The 17,151-nt window shown below is 44.3% G+C and overlaps 1 protein-coding gene and 2 non-coding genes across 3 annotated transcripts; 2 read left to right on the forward strand and 1 right to left on the reverse strand.

The window, feature by feature from the left end:
• Positions 1 to 3,644: 3,644 nt before the first annotated feature.
• On the forward strand, positions 3,645 to 3,716 carry TRNAP-AGG (transfer RNA proline (anticodon AGG)). Its single transcript has one exon. It is a non-coding gene; the product is annotated as a tRNA-Pro (tRNA).
• Positions 3,717 to 4,094: 378 nt separating this feature from the next.
• Positions 4,095 to 4,166, forward strand: TRNAP-AGG (transfer RNA proline (anticodon AGG)). Its single transcript has one exon. It is a non-coding gene; the product is annotated as a tRNA-Pro (tRNA).
• A 1,724-nt stretch (positions 4,167 to 5,890) lies between these two features.
• LOC144118602 (uncharacterized) lies at positions 5,891 to 16,753 on the reverse strand. Its single transcript, XM_077651496.1, has 6 exons — positions 16,418 to 16,753; positions 16,228 to 16,334; positions 14,166 to 14,244; positions 13,640 to 13,728; positions 8,091 to 8,310; positions 5,891 to 6,001 (listed from the first exon to the last, which is right to left on the reverse strand). The coding sequence occupies exons 1-6, from the start codon at positions 16,608 to 16,610 to the stop codon at positions 5,919 to 5,921; spliced, it is 771 nt and encodes a 256-aa protein (XP_077507622.1). The 5' UTR covers positions 16,611 to 16,753; the 3' UTR covers positions 5,891 to 5,918.
• Between the last annotated feature and the right edge of the window lie 398 nt (positions 16,754 to 17,151).

Raw genomic sequence — 17,151 nt, forward strand, 5'->3', positions numbered from 1 at the left:
TCCAGCTGTAGTACGTGAATCAGCGCAATCCAGTGACGTCCTGGAGTAATGATGCCACCCTGACCTGCTTCTACAACCGTCCTATACTTCCCTCCCTTCTCTTTGAGTAATGAACGTTTTAAAAACAGCAACCACAACCAAGAAGAGGTTAGAAGTGAAGTGAACGAACTGCCTCACTTTTATCACGGCTACCCTAGTATTATTGGGTCAAAAAAATATCCCGTTTCATACCTTTCCTGGATCGATGACATGAAACTTACATAGTGAAATAATGACTTCACGATGCAGTGTCGATTTTACTTGAACACAGTATTACATGACCGGAAGTGAAGCAACAATCAGCCGCTCTATTTTGTTACGTTGAAAGTCATATGTCGCTTTCTTTTTTCTTTTTACAAAGAAGCAGCGGACTGCTATCGCCGCTACGTAGTAAACTTGATTTTGAACTGTTTCTAGGTTGTACATTACTCTTTTCCGAATTCTACCTTTAATACATTGTGCTCTTCCACAGCCTTTATTACGGTACAGAGTGGAGAACAATTACGCAACCTTCTCGCGGGACATATCAGTATGCTGCACAATGAATTGAAGCTCTTACCTTAGAGTCAACAAGAGCACATAAGCGTTTCCAAAACAACCAATTATACGCACAATGGTCGTAAGCATTCGCTAAAACCGCCCGCTCAACACAGGCTGCGGCGCGTATGCCCCTGATCATGAGAGCGTTCTTCTAGGCTCCGAACATTTCCACTCCGCTACACACACGCGCGCTCAACGCACCGCGCTACCCTCGAGCTCTCTTCGCCGTCAGCGGCAGCGACCGCGACTATCACCGGCGCCGAAGACCGCAAGAAGGCGGCGAGCTGCTGCAACACAAGCGCCTCCACACCCGGCCGATCACCGCCGAAAACAAGCTAGCCAGAAACGACACGGAATTGTCGCAACGACGACAACAGGAATAGATGCAGGAAAGGGAAGAGAGCTGGCGCGGCGTCGTTCCGGGGGCTTCTTGCTTGCTCGCGCTTTCTTTTGTCGTCCGGCACGCGCTAGTCGTGGCGCCCGCAGCGCAACCAGCGGCGTAAACGCGACGGCGACGCATCAGCCGCCGCGCTCGGCTGAGCGAAAAGAACGGCCGCGGCGGACAGAGGCGCCAATCTGGGTCCACCATCTCGCGACGTGGATGAGGAGCTCCACCGTGCAAGAAAAGAAGAAAAAAAAAGATACAGTACTTCAGGAGAGAAAGCCCCCTCTCTTTCGTCTTCTTTTCAGTTTTTGTTGCACCCCGCTATTATTCGCTTCCGCTAGGAGCATTTACTGGGCCGGCTGGCGACGTACCTCTCACGTGCCGATGACCGGGGAAAGGGGGCTGTCTTCCAAGTTCACCGGCTCACGGTCATTCTGACAGTGCCATGCGGCCATTTCAAGGCGAAGTTCGCCGAAGGCGTCCGTGTTGGTGCACCCTTTGCGCAGGTTGATTTGGATCTCCGCGCCGTGCATGGCATTTGGTGCTGAAGGACGGAGATCTCGATTCCAACCATCAGAAAGCTCTCTACCACGATGGAGTGGCGCCTAGGTTCACGATAGGGTTCTCGTTAAGTGCAGCATGATCTATCACGCTGCTGTAGTTTGTCCTCAATCACGTGTGTCGAGACTGCGCTTCTCAATTTTATTTCTTGTCAAACTTTGTTCACTGTTCAGTTTCCCTTTCTTTCCTTCTGTTTTCAAGCATGAAATGATTTCTGCTCCTATTCTTGACTATTAAGACGAACATGGCCCGAACCGGAAGCCGAACATGAGGGAGAACCTGACGCTAAACATGAGGCCGGTCTTAAACGAAATATTTCGAAACTTTCCGTCTGAATGGTATCCAGCAGGAAAAGGATCTCCAGCTCCGTCTTGAGGGAAACGATGAAGAGGGAAGTGAAACAAGGCAGAGAGAAAGAAATGCCCTAGTGGAGAATTCCCAGTTAATTTGAAACACCTGGGTTTGTATACCTTGCACTGACATCGCACAACGTCCGGGTGTCTTTCGTATTTCTAGCCTGAGGGAACGTGGCTGCCGCGGCCAGGAACTGATCCCGCGTTCTTTGGGTCACCACTAGAGCGCTCTCCGCTAAGCCACTGCGGAAAGTGCCGGCGTAGAGTCAGCGAGCGTTATGTCGCTTTAAAAGTGAGGCGGACTTTAGGAACAGAGCTTTGAGATCGTACCATTGCTCGTGGCAGTGCAAAACTTTTATTTTGTTAAAGAGAAGGATTTCTGGGCTGATCCTCATGGGCATGGCCCTCAGTCCATTATTCTTATAGCTTCTGCTATCATGAGGACCCGCGCAATCACCCGTTGCAAAGAGAGGGTGTAGAGTACTCCCAAGTGCAGTGGCATAGAGTTGGTTGTTCGCTGTTGCATGACAGGCAGCGCGAGAGGTATTGTGAAGGAAAGAAGGCGTGCTTGTGGTGTGCAATTCCCATTCAAAATGTGACAGTGGCTGGGCTGCTTTGCGGGGCTTTATGGATAGCGGCATCTTCTTGAAGCGGGTATTAGAGAGTTTAACCGTACCGTACGGTAAACACGGCAAATACGGCAACTTCTAGCGTACGGCAAGCGTGCTAGACAAGCTTGGCAACGGTAGCAACTGGAACGCTCTACCGTATTTGCCGTATACGGCTGTCCGGCTTCGCTAAAACTGCCTATTAAAAGCCGTCGGCGTCTCTTCTGAAGAGCATTTCTTTTTCTGTTTGCTTTGGGAGTGTCTAGCGTTCCGTCCAGACGGAACATTTGCTGCTGCTGCAGTTCCGTCCAGACGGAAATATTTACTGCAGCTAAAGTTCCTTTATGTTACTCCTTTATGTTTCTTTGTGTTCCTTTATGTTACGTTCAAGCGGACGTCCCGATGTGCCGGTGTCCTTTATGTTCCTTTACGTTACGTTCAAGTCGACGTCCCGATGTGCCGGTGTCGAAGCCATTGTCAGCGAAGCCAGCAAACAATCCAGCGAAGCCGGCTGAGAGGAACAATTAAGGCGCAGTTACGTAGTTGAAACTATTAAAAAAGTTCAAAAAGCAGCAATCAGCAAAGTCAGATGTAAAATTGTTATATATAGCTCACTCATTTGAGACTAGTGAAAGTTATTGCTTGTTTTTTTTTTAAACATGCTAACCATGCCAAACATAAAGTAACTCTTGCGCAAATTGGAGTTTCGTATGGACAGAACTCTAGCCACAGTCGTTTGTTTTAGCTCTTAATTTAATTCTCAACTTGTGGTACGTATGTATTCTTATTATTCAAGCGTGTGTGTACGTTTAACAGTGTAGAAATATGTAACTTGGACACAGTTTGCGTTATTGTCCGCGTTCGTCTCAACGGTCCCAAATCCCCCGAATTTCGGCCAAATCGGTCTGCCGTATTGTAATACACGAACCCTATGGGAAGTTTACGAACTTCATTGTAAGGTTGTAGAATTACGGACACCAAATTTACTCATAGTTCCTTAACAGTGCGGCTTGACTCATAAATAACTATACGCCTTTGCATGCATAAAACTAGAATGACGGGAACGCCTCGCAAGAAAACATGAAAAGCACTAGGTCGACCTGACAAAGTTGCTAAAAACGTTCTAGTTACAACATGGCCAGCGCAATTTTCACATCTGGCTCGTTGGTCTAGGGGTATGATTCTCGCTTAGGGTGCGAGAGGTCCCGGGTTCAAATCCCGGACGAGCCCAGTTTTATTTTCCGGTAGCTTCGTTTCAGGATTTCTTTTTTTTTTTTTTCAGTGTGATTCTCCTCAAAATCAGGCCCTCTCAGCACAAGTTACGCACGTGCTCAGTCATCACTCGCGATTCACTTAGCTCCTCAATACCGCCGTCTTTGGCCTTGACCTCTTGTCTTTGACCTTGAAATGTTTTTTGATGTGTGCCTTTACAGGTGTAATAGTTCCTTGACGATACGGCTTGACTCATTGACAACTATACGCCTTTGCATGCAGAAAACTAGAATGACGGGAACGCCTTACGAGAAAACATGAAACCCACTAGTTCGTCTTGAAAAAGTTGCTAAAAAACATTCTGATACCACATGGCCAGCGCAAATGCTCATACCTGGCTCGTTGGTCTAGGGGTATGATTCTCGCTTAGGGTGCGAGAGGTCCCGGGTTCAAATCCCGGACGAGCCCAGCTTTTATTTTCGTTTTGCGGCAGTTTCTTTTTTTTTTTAAGTTATAATGAGGCACTTGGATGGGAGTCATTCTCAGTATCATTTCCATTACACTTGTACTTGTAAAATATGTATTTGCTTGTTCCTGATTTGTTCGTTATTGTTTGTTTGTCTTCTAACGCACATCTACAATGACCCAAGGATCCGCAGTATGTAATTGATCAGTGAACGAATGAATTAATCTCGTCCCTCAGTGTGCGATAACCCTCCCCCGCGGTCTTACCCGTGCAGAATAGGTTGTGCTCCGGGGGATCCGGGTCGGAGTTGCCCTCACTCCTGCCGTAACTCGGACGTGGCCTTAATTTCGCCACTTATATCCCCCCCCCCCCCTTGATGTCCAGTCTGCAACTCACAAGACACTGAGGCTGACATTCACCACTTGTTGTGGGATTGCCCGGCACTGAAGCCAACTCGAATTCTCCCCCTGGCAGCAGCGCGTCTCCACCCAGACAACCCGTCCTTATATATTGATTGGACGCAGGGGCCACATCACCGCTCCCTCCTCGCCTTCATTAGATCGGCCCATCTTTCCTGCTTTATTTAACACCCACCCACTCTTTTCTTTACTTTCTTTTCTCTTTTCTTCCTAACCCCCCTTATGCCCAGAGGCAATAAACAACGCTATAAAAAATGAATTAATTATGCTTAGTAAATAAAACTGTTTTCATCTTGCCTTTATGACACGGTAATGGTTATATTGGGGCACCCCGAACTTCTGCGTAAAATCACAGAAGGCTCGTTTTTCCGGCTGGGGAAAAAAAAAGGCTATAGGGCTCAAAACCTAGTTACGAATCCACGTGGAAGTGATCCCTTACAAAAATTTGTATCGTGTTGCTTTAGAATTTCTTTCTAGTTTTCTCAATAGAATCTATCGTGTTGCTTTTAACTTTGTATGTAGTATGTTAAAAGAGTTCCAATAACTAATTGGCCACCGCATTCTTATAGGATCACAAAGAAGTACTGGTATAGAAATACTGTAATGAGTGTCTTTTGTAACTCTCTAAGGAGATTCAATAGAAACTCTTTCAGCTTTTGTCGATAGAGCCTATAGTGGATTTACTGAACCTCTATAACTATTATGTAACGAGTTTCGATAACTAATTGGCCACCGCATTCTTATAGAAATGCAATGAGGAACTGCTATAGAAATACTTTAATGAGTGTCTTCTGCAACTCTCTAAAGAGATCCAATCGAAGCTCTTTTAGCTTTCCTCAATAGAGCCTATAGTGGCTTTACTGAACCTCTGTAAGTATTACCTAACGAGTTCCAATAACTAATTGTTCACCGCATTGTTATAGGAACACGAAAAGATAGTGCTATTGAAACACTTCATTGATCGTCTTTTGCAAATCTTTTGAGAGATTCAAAAGAACCTCCTTTATCTTTCCTTGATAGAGCCTATAGTGGATTTACTCAACCTCTAACTATTATGTAACGAGTTTCAATAACTAACTGGCCACCGCATTCCTATAGGAAGCCTAGGAGGTATTGCTCTTTTGGATTTCCTGAGTAGAGCTTACAGTGTAGTTATTGAAGCTCTATGAGTATTACGAAACGAGTTTCAATACATTTTTTACGAACATGAAGAGGTAGGTAGAAATACTTGTAGACTGAAGCCACGGGGACTTGAAAAAGTGAGTGAATGTGATATGTGCTGCAAAACATACAATGATACAAGAATGTCCTTCATGCATTGTTTATTACCTAGTCTCATTTAATCTCCCGAGAGAGCAGGGAGGACAAGCTGCTCTTCAGGCGGATCGGGTCGGCCTTGAACTCCCGAATAGTGAAGCCTGCACAAAGAAGCACGCAAGCAGATGAATAATTTGACACAAATCTCGCACACTCTTGACACTTCATGCACATGTTATTAACCAATTTTAACACAGTGAGCTTAAACTTAGCCACTTTCGTCGAACGGAACTTAAGTTTTCAATGAAGCTTCAACCCACATTATTCACAACTACCATATAATTCTCTGCGGCAAGAAAAGAGTCCGTTGTTGACTTTTCTTAAGCTAATCCCAAACTGGAATAACACGCATAAAAAAAATTGGAAGGGATACTTGAGCTCTGCCTTAAGGGTATGATGCGATCGCAATGGGGAATGCCCATATATGTGAAATTGGGCATTCTCGACTATGCATTCATAGATCCTTGGGAGACCTCATACCACTCCTGGCGCAATGGTGCAGCGGTTAGGTCATGCGCCACTCAGACTAAAATGAACTCGTGCAGCTTGCATGATATGCTGTCGTGCAGTGTCAACTTTCATGAGTTTTTTGAAGCTATTGTAGTAATATATGAAACTCTAGAAGTAGTACTGGTTTCAACAGAATCCTTCCTTTATGCACTGTTGCGAGCTATATATCTCTGCCTTCTTGCTCTGTGTAGTTGCCGCCAGGCTCGGTGTAGTCAAAGTAAAATTTCAGTGCCATCCAACAGGACCAGGGATCCCTACAGAGCAGTCAAGTGATAGTTTCCAGGACAGGCACCACTGGAGGCAACCATGCCTCTCTCGTGGCCCAGGCAGAATTGCGCGCAATGCTGCTCCGCAGCCAGTCCATTGTTGCTGTCATGAAGGAAACATCTCGGGCTAGCGCCAGCGTTTGCCACGAAGTTCAAGTTGTCCGAGCTATACCACCAGTTAATTGTTTTTGGAAAAAGTAACCGATTACCAAGAATAGATTACCCAGAACTTACCATTTAGAAAAAGTAATGAATTACAAACTTAAAAATATCCAATTTATTACAATTAATTACTAGTTTACACTTAGTCACACCCATTTCATTCCTAGTGTATTTTAGTGCTTATATGCTGTAAGACAACCTGATACTTCTGTCAATTCTGTTGCGCTGATCAACAGTTTCTCTCCTTTGAAGTCTATTCCATATCCATAATGCAGCTGGACTTAGGGAAGTACGCTCCTTCGTATGTTATTTAGTGCACTAGCACTAGAGCCCCACTTGGCAATTTGGCCGTTGTCTGTTTGTCCAGTGTCAACATGGGAGGTGTCAGTTCAATTAAAGATTGGTCGCAACAAGTTGCTCGGGAAGCGCAACCTGTGTCTCAAGCCCCACCGGTTGTAGCACCTGCTATCGCAGGGCAGTGGCGCATCACTTAACTGCTGGACCACTGTGCCAAGAGTGGTATGAAGACTTCAAACAGACTATGAACGAAAAGTAGAGAACAACCAATTCCGTGTATTTGGACATTCCCCTTTAACGCTATCACGTCATACCCCTAAGCTTGAGTCTCATTTCATCGATCTTTGCCTGAAGCCTGCTTGACCATGAGAGCCGAACCTTGAGGAGAAACAAAAATAAATACCGAAGTGGTAGTGCACCTAATTTGCATTTTGCCTAGCTATGCTATATCGTCTCCTTGTACAAAAACAAAAAGAAAACAGACTGTGCAAAACTCCCCATAGGCCGCTGTCAAATTTTCTTGCATATGGCATGACCTGCAAGTCAGCCACTGGTGAAGCCATCATCTGTGAGCTGCCAAGAGTAGCAATAGCTAATTGGCACGCATTGTTTTGATGGGCACACTTAAAAATCAGAGCTCTGGCACTGATTCATTGCATGTCTCAGTTTTTAAAGCTGCATAAGATGAATACACAATGTGATTGACTACCCACAATGCAGTGAATGCAATAAAAACTCTCTGGGCATCTGGAATACAGCAAACCCTTCAATTTCCAGTAGTTAAAAAGAGAGCTAAGGTAAACTGATACCCAAGCACACTCAAGCTCAGCAATGTGCAGTAAAATGCATGTTGCTGAATTCACATACGTGCACAGAAGTAGAGGCTATGAAAGAAAAGCAGTTCTAATAAATGTTCAAGTGGTGAATCCGGATGGTAGGAAAAAAAGTGACGTACCGATGATGGCGTTCACTCTTACAGGGTCCAAGGCCTCCCTCAAGGATGCGTCAGGGTGGGAATTCGACTTCCGCCCAAATAACGACTTTCCTCTCAACTCATCAGCTGTAAACAGCTGCCGCATCAGCCCCCTTGCGAATTTCGCAGGGGCTCCTGGGCAGCTGCTGCGCAGCTTTTCAAGGGCTGTCTCTTCTATCAGAACACCGCCCCCAATGTCGATCTGGAAATGAAACGTATAACTTAGCGCCATGAAAAGGCAATCTACAAAATGCAAGCTGATGCACACAAGTTACATTTGCTATACCAGGTGCTTCAGTACAGACTATAAAAAATTTTCGAAAGAAGGCGTTTTGGAGCAAAAATAAGACTTTCTGCTGTATAATATTACTAGTGTTTTCAGACATCGGAAAGCCTGTGAATTGTCTTAAATAATAAGTTGGCTAACCAATTTCTGATAGGCTGCTAGTAAAGCTGTACCAGCTTTTAGAATTTCGAAAACACGATTGTCCTGGCACTGTGGGTAACAAATATCATCGTGCAAAAACATGCTTCCGGAAGCATGCAGGCAAAACAACCCCTCCAGTGCATGCAACTAGCTGAAAAAGTCAAATTTCGTCCAGCCACAGCACCCAGGGTAATAGTGTTTTCATAATTCTAAAAACTGATATGGCTATTACTAACGACCAGCTAGAAATCTCTAATTGCAACTAAGTGCCTAAGTACTACTTAAAAAGATAATTATTAAAAATTAGTTAACTAGCTTACTACTTAAGAAGATTCACCGGTTTTATGGTGTCCGCCAACACTGGTATTCCGCAAAAACCGTATTTTTACCCCAAAAAGACTATGAAAATTTTTGGGTGTTCATTGAACCACCCCATATATAAGATGTGAGACATGAAAATATTAAAAATAGAATCAATAAGTGATAAAAAGCAGGCGGAAAGTATTCATGTAACATTGTGGGTGCCATTATGTACAGCACATAGGTTCAGTGCTGCAGGCTGCAGGTGGCAATATGACAGTCGGGAATAAAATTAAGTAGCAGTCACGTACCATAGTTGAAAAGAAAGAAAGACATTTCAAAACCCATAAGGGTTTCTTGTTCATAATGATCAGGACAAGAATGGTGGAGAACACATAACTGAAGAATGTGAAACTTATGGCAGAGATGTTTGGAATGGGGCCGGCATTCTTGTTGCTTGCGTCGTCTGGATGAATAGGGATTCAAGCAGAAGGCACATCGTCAGGCTCCTTTCTCTGGATAAGATACAGGCATTGCCCCAGTCAATCTGGTGGCCAGTGCCATGTGCGTGGCGCGCCAATGCATTTGTGGCATGCCTGTCATTTGTCCCATCACTTTGATGCTCCTTTATGAGTCTTGAGAACTTTCCTGTCTCACTGCTGTAAGCATGATTACAGTTCAGGCAGGGTATCTTGTAGATAACTCCTGGAAACTTCATCTGTAGTCGGTCTTGGTCAGTTCATTAGTTGATTCTGCAGCTTACTGACAGGGATGCAGGCCATGCACACAGCAGTGGCCGTCAGACTGCGCGGGGCAATTCTTCTATCTCATATAGAAAAAGGAACCTGGGGATGTGCCTTCTGATGAAATCGCTATTCATTTAGAAGGTGCAACCGACTTCAAACAAGAACGCCGGCCCCATGAAAACCATTTATGCCCCATGTTTACATCACATTCATCGGTTATAAATTTGCCACTGCTCTTGTCCTGCTCACTGTGCACAAGAAAGCCACACTGGTTTCGCGATGTTTTTCCTCCTTTTCGACTATAGTCAGCGACTCCTACTTCATTTCATTGCATCGCCATGCCTAACCAGATGGATTTCAGTGTAACGCTTGACTACACGGTTAGGCATGCCAAGCTGCCTCTGCCCATGCTTTATGTAAACCAAAATGGCGGCCACTAGGACATCAGTAAATACTCCCTATTCCTCTCATCCCCACTCATCTCCCTTACAAGACTACAGCTTTCCTAGTCAATCATTAAGATGGATGCTTGGGTGAGTTGGTAAGTCATTTTAAACAAAACAGCGCGTAGTTTGACAGGGACACGAAGGGAGACACGACACAGATCCAACCAAAAAGAAGAAAACAATACAACCATTCATAGATTCAGTCATTCATACATGCGGCACTGAACACAGGAGATAACTAGGATAATCATTTCCCCCTGCTAAAAATTCCAGTTCTTTGGAACAAGTCGATAAGGAGGGGCTGCTGACGCAGGCGTCTTTTGACCAGGCGATGTGCGCTCCTTGAATTATTTCACGTGTTAGTTGGTTACTATGCTTGCTTAAAACTTGTGTGCGAGTGAAGTCAGGGGTGCATGTTTTGCTGTCACAGTCTCTACAGTGGATGCCGAGATGCTCTTTTACAGTATTATGCACATTGTTATTGTGCTCCTTCAAGCGTTCATTGAGGCATCTCCCCGTCTGACCCACATAAAGCTTGCCACATGACAAGGGAATGGCATAAACTACACCTTCTTCGCAGCATATGAATTGATTTTCATGCTTGATGTCGCACTCTCTGGGAATGAAATCAGTGTTAACCATTTTGCACATCTTCCCAAGCTTATCCGGAGCCGAAAAAAATGACTTTTACAAGTACTCTATTTGCTATCTTTTTTAGTCTGTGGGAGAAATGATGAATGCAAGGCACAACAGTGGTTTTTTTTCTTTTTCCTTCCGCGTCATAGAATGTGCCTGCTCTCTTTTTCTGTCTTTGCCCAAATTACTGAGAATAGATTGACACTGACACTAGTGTCACGTGACTAACACATGAAATAATTTAAGCAGCTCACATCGCCTGGTCAAAAGACACCTGCGTCAGCAGCCCCTCCTTATTGATTTGTTCCAAAGAACTTGCATTTTTAGCGGGGGGGTATGATGATCCTAGTTATCTCCTGTGTTCAGAGCGGCTTGTATGAATGGTTGTTTTGTTTTCTTCTTTTTGGTTGGAACTGTATATATGCCCCGTTCCAAGCAATAAACGTCAGTTAAAAGTCAGCGCTCATCTGTGTCGTGTTCCTGTCAAACCACGCGCTGTTCTGTTTAAAAAAAAATTCCTAGTCAATATGACTCCTATGGCCCGAGCTCAAACAGATCACCATGTCAGCTAGAAGGTGATCACGCGTGCTTTCAGTTGTTACACAGTTGGCGCATACAGTAGAACCTCTAACTTTCAGCTGACTGCGCGAAACCATCCTATAATTGAAAATCTCACACAAGTGATGCATTTGCACATAAATGAGCCCCCTAGTTTGGCTTTTAGAAACAAATGTTCTTTTATGCGCATTATAAAAGCGCTCATTTTTTTCTGCAAGAATTACTTGGAGACGGCGCGCAGCTAGGCTTTTCAGCGTCGAAGTGGCGGCTTTAGACGAGGCATGCGAATGCTCCTGCCCCTGCGCGTTAAGTAGACATCACAATCGCGTCGAAAACTGATGATTTGGATAGCGGACCTAAATTATCTGCTCTGACCCTTTGAAGACTGTTTGTGATGTGCAGTACGGCTTTCTGTTCAGACTTCTGTCCAGCCTTCCCTAGAACGGCTGTCACTTTGCGGCAATGCATGTGCAAATTAGCAACACACAGCAGAACTGCACAGTGGCTTTCCTTGAATGGTAAGCACTGTTCATTACATCTTTTTGATTACACAGCCAAGATCTCCAATATGCATGGCATTGTTACCAAAGAACTAAGAATATCTGACACCTAGCAGTTGTTCATTATAGGAAAAAAATTATGCATAGCACTTGCAACTTCTGTAACAGACTAGTGCAACTGCATGGCATGCTGCTAACATAAACTAAAGCTAAATGTTGCTTTCAACAGCAGTCTAATTTCCATGCATTATTTCGCAATAAGATTTCACAAACACACAAAATCTGAACGGCTGCGGAGAACTGCCTGCATTAAAAAAGACTGGTAGGACATCAAAATTACTTGAAATAAGAATTAAGGCAGAATCACACGTGAAAAGCAATGAGATTTCTATGGACCATAATACAACTTCTATGGACCATAATACAATCAAACTTCATTACATGAACAGATAAAAGTTGTTAAATAGTTCAATACATCTGAAATACAAAATCTGCAAAGAACTCATGCAGGAGAAGTGCAATGCATCACTGCAAGGATGGCAACTGGGAGAGACCTTTCCCGAAGCTCTAGCACTGTCTCAAACCGTGCCAATGCCAATTAGGCTGGCTTCTTAACAAAGCATTGCCAGCGTGGGGTGGTGGCAGGCGAAACACCAGTTAGGGCGGCATCCCCGAATTACAGCAGTGTCGGGTGAAAATTGGGATGACAGAATAAAAGCTATCGCAGTGTTCGCCACTTCCATGACAGTTGACATGAAGATGAGATGGCTACTCGAAGGCTACAAACGGCCATGCCGCTAGTTGTGGGACACTACTGATGGGTTCGAGAGCCGCAAAAAGGTGCTGACCTCCAGGCTACCAACCGTTGCAGTCGCTAAGCTTCCGTGGTACTATTAAAAAGTGCAAAACAAAGCGTGAACTGTGTCGCTTGGCGCACTGGCACCCCCAGTCACTCATTTAGTAAGGCAAAGTCTGCCACCAGTCATCGAAGCGGGCATAGCTAGGTGCTTAACAGTTCAATACATAAGTTAATATGGCAAACTGGATTCAATATATGAAGCAAGAATTGCCTGTGTTTGTTCAAAATATCTAGGAATAGTTCAATATAGCCAACAATACGTAATATCTGTGTTAGTTATATTGAAGGTTGACTGCAGTGGTTCGAATGACGCTTTGAAACTACACTTAGTGCATGTAGCCTACAGCCACCAGTGCAAGGTGGCTCTCTCCTGGAACACATACCCACTAGCTTCGCTGCCAAAGGTTGCATTAATGTACATTGCAAGTCATTTTAATATGAGGCAAATCTGTTCTTGGGAAATTGGTTACAAGATTAGCCTATTCATGATAAGGGGCCGTTAGCTTCAGAGCACCTTCCACAGTGGCACTGATGTGAAGCATGCAAGGCATGCCAGGAAAAGAGACCCCAAGCGAGCGGCATGCTAGCAGACCACCACTGCCTGATGCACCGATAGCAAGCATGTTGCTGCAGGAGACACTTCTGCCAGCATGGGTGCAAATTACCCTGGCCTTCGCGTCAGATGTAAACATTATGTTCACATTTTTATCTTTCGCAAGGCCAACACATATCACAGAAGATAAGTTCAAAAGCACAAAGATATTGCTGCATGGTGGCAAAGACTCCACCTAATAGCATTTCTAGGTGAAGACTAAATGAAATGATATATTGTCTGTTTGGGCATACCACATGTTGCATGCAGCTGTTAAGTTCGGTATCATCCTATGAATCATGCCACGCGAGGAAAACCATACACAAGTGGAAAGCAATAGCTCTTTCCAGAGTTTTTTTTTAAATTATTGCCTGTTAAGTTCAGGAAAGCAGCCCTTACACAAGTGTGCATGTTAAAACCCTGTTCCCATCCAGAAGATGTCAAAACTTGTAAGGGAAAGGCCTTACCTGGGGGCACGGCCGCACTGCACTGATGGCATCAATGCTCTTCATGTCATCAAGCATTTTTTTTAGCTTTTTCAGAACCTTTTGAGACTCTGAAAGAGCAGTTTACCAAATTATAAAAAAAAACTGTAGTGACAGCATAACACTACATTCTGCCAGCTGTTTTATACAGTATAACAATTTTGTTTGCCTACTATGGTGCCCTACTACAAAACGACATGAATCAGCTACATGGTTATAATTTTTTAGTGTGCCTGCTAAAAGAGCAGATTTGTAACTCTCTCTCTAATACTAGCAGCTGTACATTAGACAGTTACATGCAAGTTAACAGTAAGAAAACAGCCATTTCACAGCATACAAAACTAAGAATAAGCTTCAACAAAGCAGCACACCAAGCAAAACAGATGACGCTTCAAAAGTAGGTATATTGGAGATAAGCTATCAAGCCCATTATACAACCAGGTCAAACTCAAGCTACACTAATAAAGGTTATAACAGCCCTTAACAGCACCGTGATGATCTGACATACCATGGGCAGCCTCCAGATCTTCGTTTCGCCTTTTTACGACATCCAACTCCCTGCGCATGTTCTCACATTGAGAACAAAACTGCAAATGAAAAAAAATTGGACGACACTTAGGTTCCACATTAAGGGTATGGCACGATAGCATTAACAGCTGCCTCCAATGGCCTAAGGTCCTATCTGCAGGCACTGACACTTTTGGACATGGCACAAAAGGCCTCCCTTCAACCAAGTTGAACAAACATGCCTCAGTGGCCTAAGGGTAAAGTGTCCGACTCTGGATACAAGGGTCTGTTTCCCGTCACCTTAATTTTATGTTGAGTGCAATTAATGACTCATATGTGTCATAATGGCACTTAAGTCATGTTGCGACCTTATATTCACAATTTATGCAATGTTTTCATCTCTTAAAATCTGTCGCTCCACATGACACCACAACTACCTTTTCAAGCAATCCGCATTTTCTCGGATGCCGCCGGGTTCCTTGCTGCATGAGAGCCTTAACGCTGACACGTTAATGTGTAATCAAGAAAGCAAGCAGTGCACCTGTAGCTACACATGCGTGAAAGGCAAGACAGATTCCTGTATCTTTTATATCTTTTGCATTTTCTTTCGCTCGATTTCCAGAGGCTATTATAAACTTTATCATTCATCATTTATTCACCCTTAAAGTCCTTCAGGTTGGGGCTTTACATAAGGGCGAGGGAGATCTAAAATATTACAATAAAGATATCAAAAAAGTAATGGTGGGCTGGTGTCCTTATTGGCAAATGGAGGCTGTTAGCTTAGGCAATTGGCTTTTTGTAATTTATTGTTGTGGACACCACATGTATTGCACTGTGCGCAAAATGGCATCTTGCAAGATATATTAATGAGGCAATTAAATCACACATAGTCGGTACTATGTAGAGGTGAAAAAAATTCAAACGGCACTTAAGGCTGCTAATGTGCAGCAGTAGAAAATGAAACGCACTGAAAAATGAAACGAAGATGCGCCTCTGAACGCAAATTCGCAAACGCTGAATCCACAGAGGTCTGAGTGAAACATACCGGCACTCAATTCGAATACCTGTTGCGAGCTGGCCTCCAACTTAACAAAAACACATGTTATCGGTGGTATGCACTGGCGTGCAGCCGTGCAGGTATAACATCGGCACTTCAGTTATCACAGACTAGAGGGCTAGTCAGAAAGATGAGGTGTACTGCCTGTCATGCCGGCAATGATATGAAGAGAACACACCGAATATCACGACAATGCCATGCATCCTGCCAGGGTGCCTCAGTGGTTAAGGCGCTCAGATGCCAAGCCTGAGGACCTGGGTTCATGGAAACTGATTGAAGAGCACAAACAGGACGCAAGAGAACAACATAGACACAAGCGCTGACTAGGAACCAAATGATTTACTGCGGGAGGGAATCCTGCAATATAAGCAAGCTGAACAAAAAGCATCAAATATCAAACGCAATAAATCATTTGGTTGCCAGTCAGTGCTTGTGTATGTGTTTATCTCTTATGCCCTGCCTGTTAGCACTGTTCAGCCGATTACCATCAACATGCAACAACCAGCCCGATTAAGCCTTCTCTTGAACCCGGGTTCAATCCTATCCACAGAGGCTGCATTTCGATGGAGGTGAAACACAAGGCGCCCGCGTACTGAGCGATATCACTGCACGTTAAAGAACCCCATTAAGTCAAACTTAAGCCGGAGCTCTCCACTACGGCGTTCCTCAATGCCCATGTCCCTCTGGAATGATTGAAACTCCATATACCATATCAACCATTCATACCACGACCGTCCCATGCACTGCCTGCAAATGTGCACGCATGGGCACTTCTCAATGAAATCACGTGCGCATTCGGTATGCATCGCGTGCACAGTCCAGATAAAACAGCACTGAATATTTCAACGCAAGTACCACTTTTTACGTCCTTCGCAAAACAGCGCCATAAAAACAATGCGGCGCGACTAAGTGCCTCAATAGCCCAAACTTTCTCAACGCTCTACTCGATACGATGACAGCCATCGGCACAATTCCTAAATTCTGGGCAGTGCACCATGCCACTAACCTCTTCATTAGGGCTGCATTCAAGCGACTCGGTCATGACGTCGCCTTCGTCCCTTAACCCAGCTGAAGCCAGGCGCGCGCGCTTCGTCTCCAGTACGCGCGCTTTGCCTGGAACAAATAGAACAGTAAATACTGACAAGAAGCAGAATAATTCAAAAACTGCTAACATGAGGAAATTCGTCACCACTTACCAATATCCAGGACCTCTGCGGGAGCAGGTGGTTCACTGTCCTTCCACGTGAACAATTCTATTGTGCCGCGCACATCATCGATGGCGCCGGGCTCCGTCAGCAGGCGGAAGCCGACGGCCGTATTGACCATAGCACGTATCGGATATACGTCCCACTTCTCTTCTTGTGTCCACTTGATCAGAATATGGTCCATGGCAAACTTCTAAAGAGGCTAAGACAGAGACGCACACGCCTAAATCTGACGTGACGAGCACCATGCACGCGCTTTTTGTCAAATTATCTGGCTTGTATTGGCTAGTGGCTACACAAGGCGACAAAGCCACTGGCAAGGCCGATGGTGAAATGTAGCCTCTGTGAAAAAAATATTTTAAGTTGACCTATATTTCATAAATTATTCTTTACTATTCAAACAAAAAAACTGAGTTTTTAAAAGTAACTAACGTTTGATGTTTATTTGCTTTTTACAATATTTTTGTTCTTTCTGCTCACTTTCGGTTTCGATTATCAATTTTTGCCATGACCGCTACCTTTAGATGTTCAATTTTTTACACAGGCTTTACAAGCACCAGTCATGTTGCTGACTACAGTATACTAAGTTTATTTGTAGCAAGGAAAATGCTGCCGAAATTAAGCAATTCTCGGTTGAGGTGCCGAAATATCTTCCCGTGAGGTGCACAACAAAAAGAGAAGTACTGCGAGTCTTTCCTCGTTCTTTAAAAATCACGAGTGCGTAC

This window comes from Amblyomma americanum, chromosome 2, assembly GCF_052857255.1.
Source record: "Amblyomma americanum isolate KBUSLIRL-KWMA chromosome 2, ASM5285725v1, whole genome shotgun sequence".
NCBI lineage: Eukaryota > Metazoa > Arthropoda > Arachnida > Ixodida > Ixodidae > Amblyomma > Amblyomma americanum.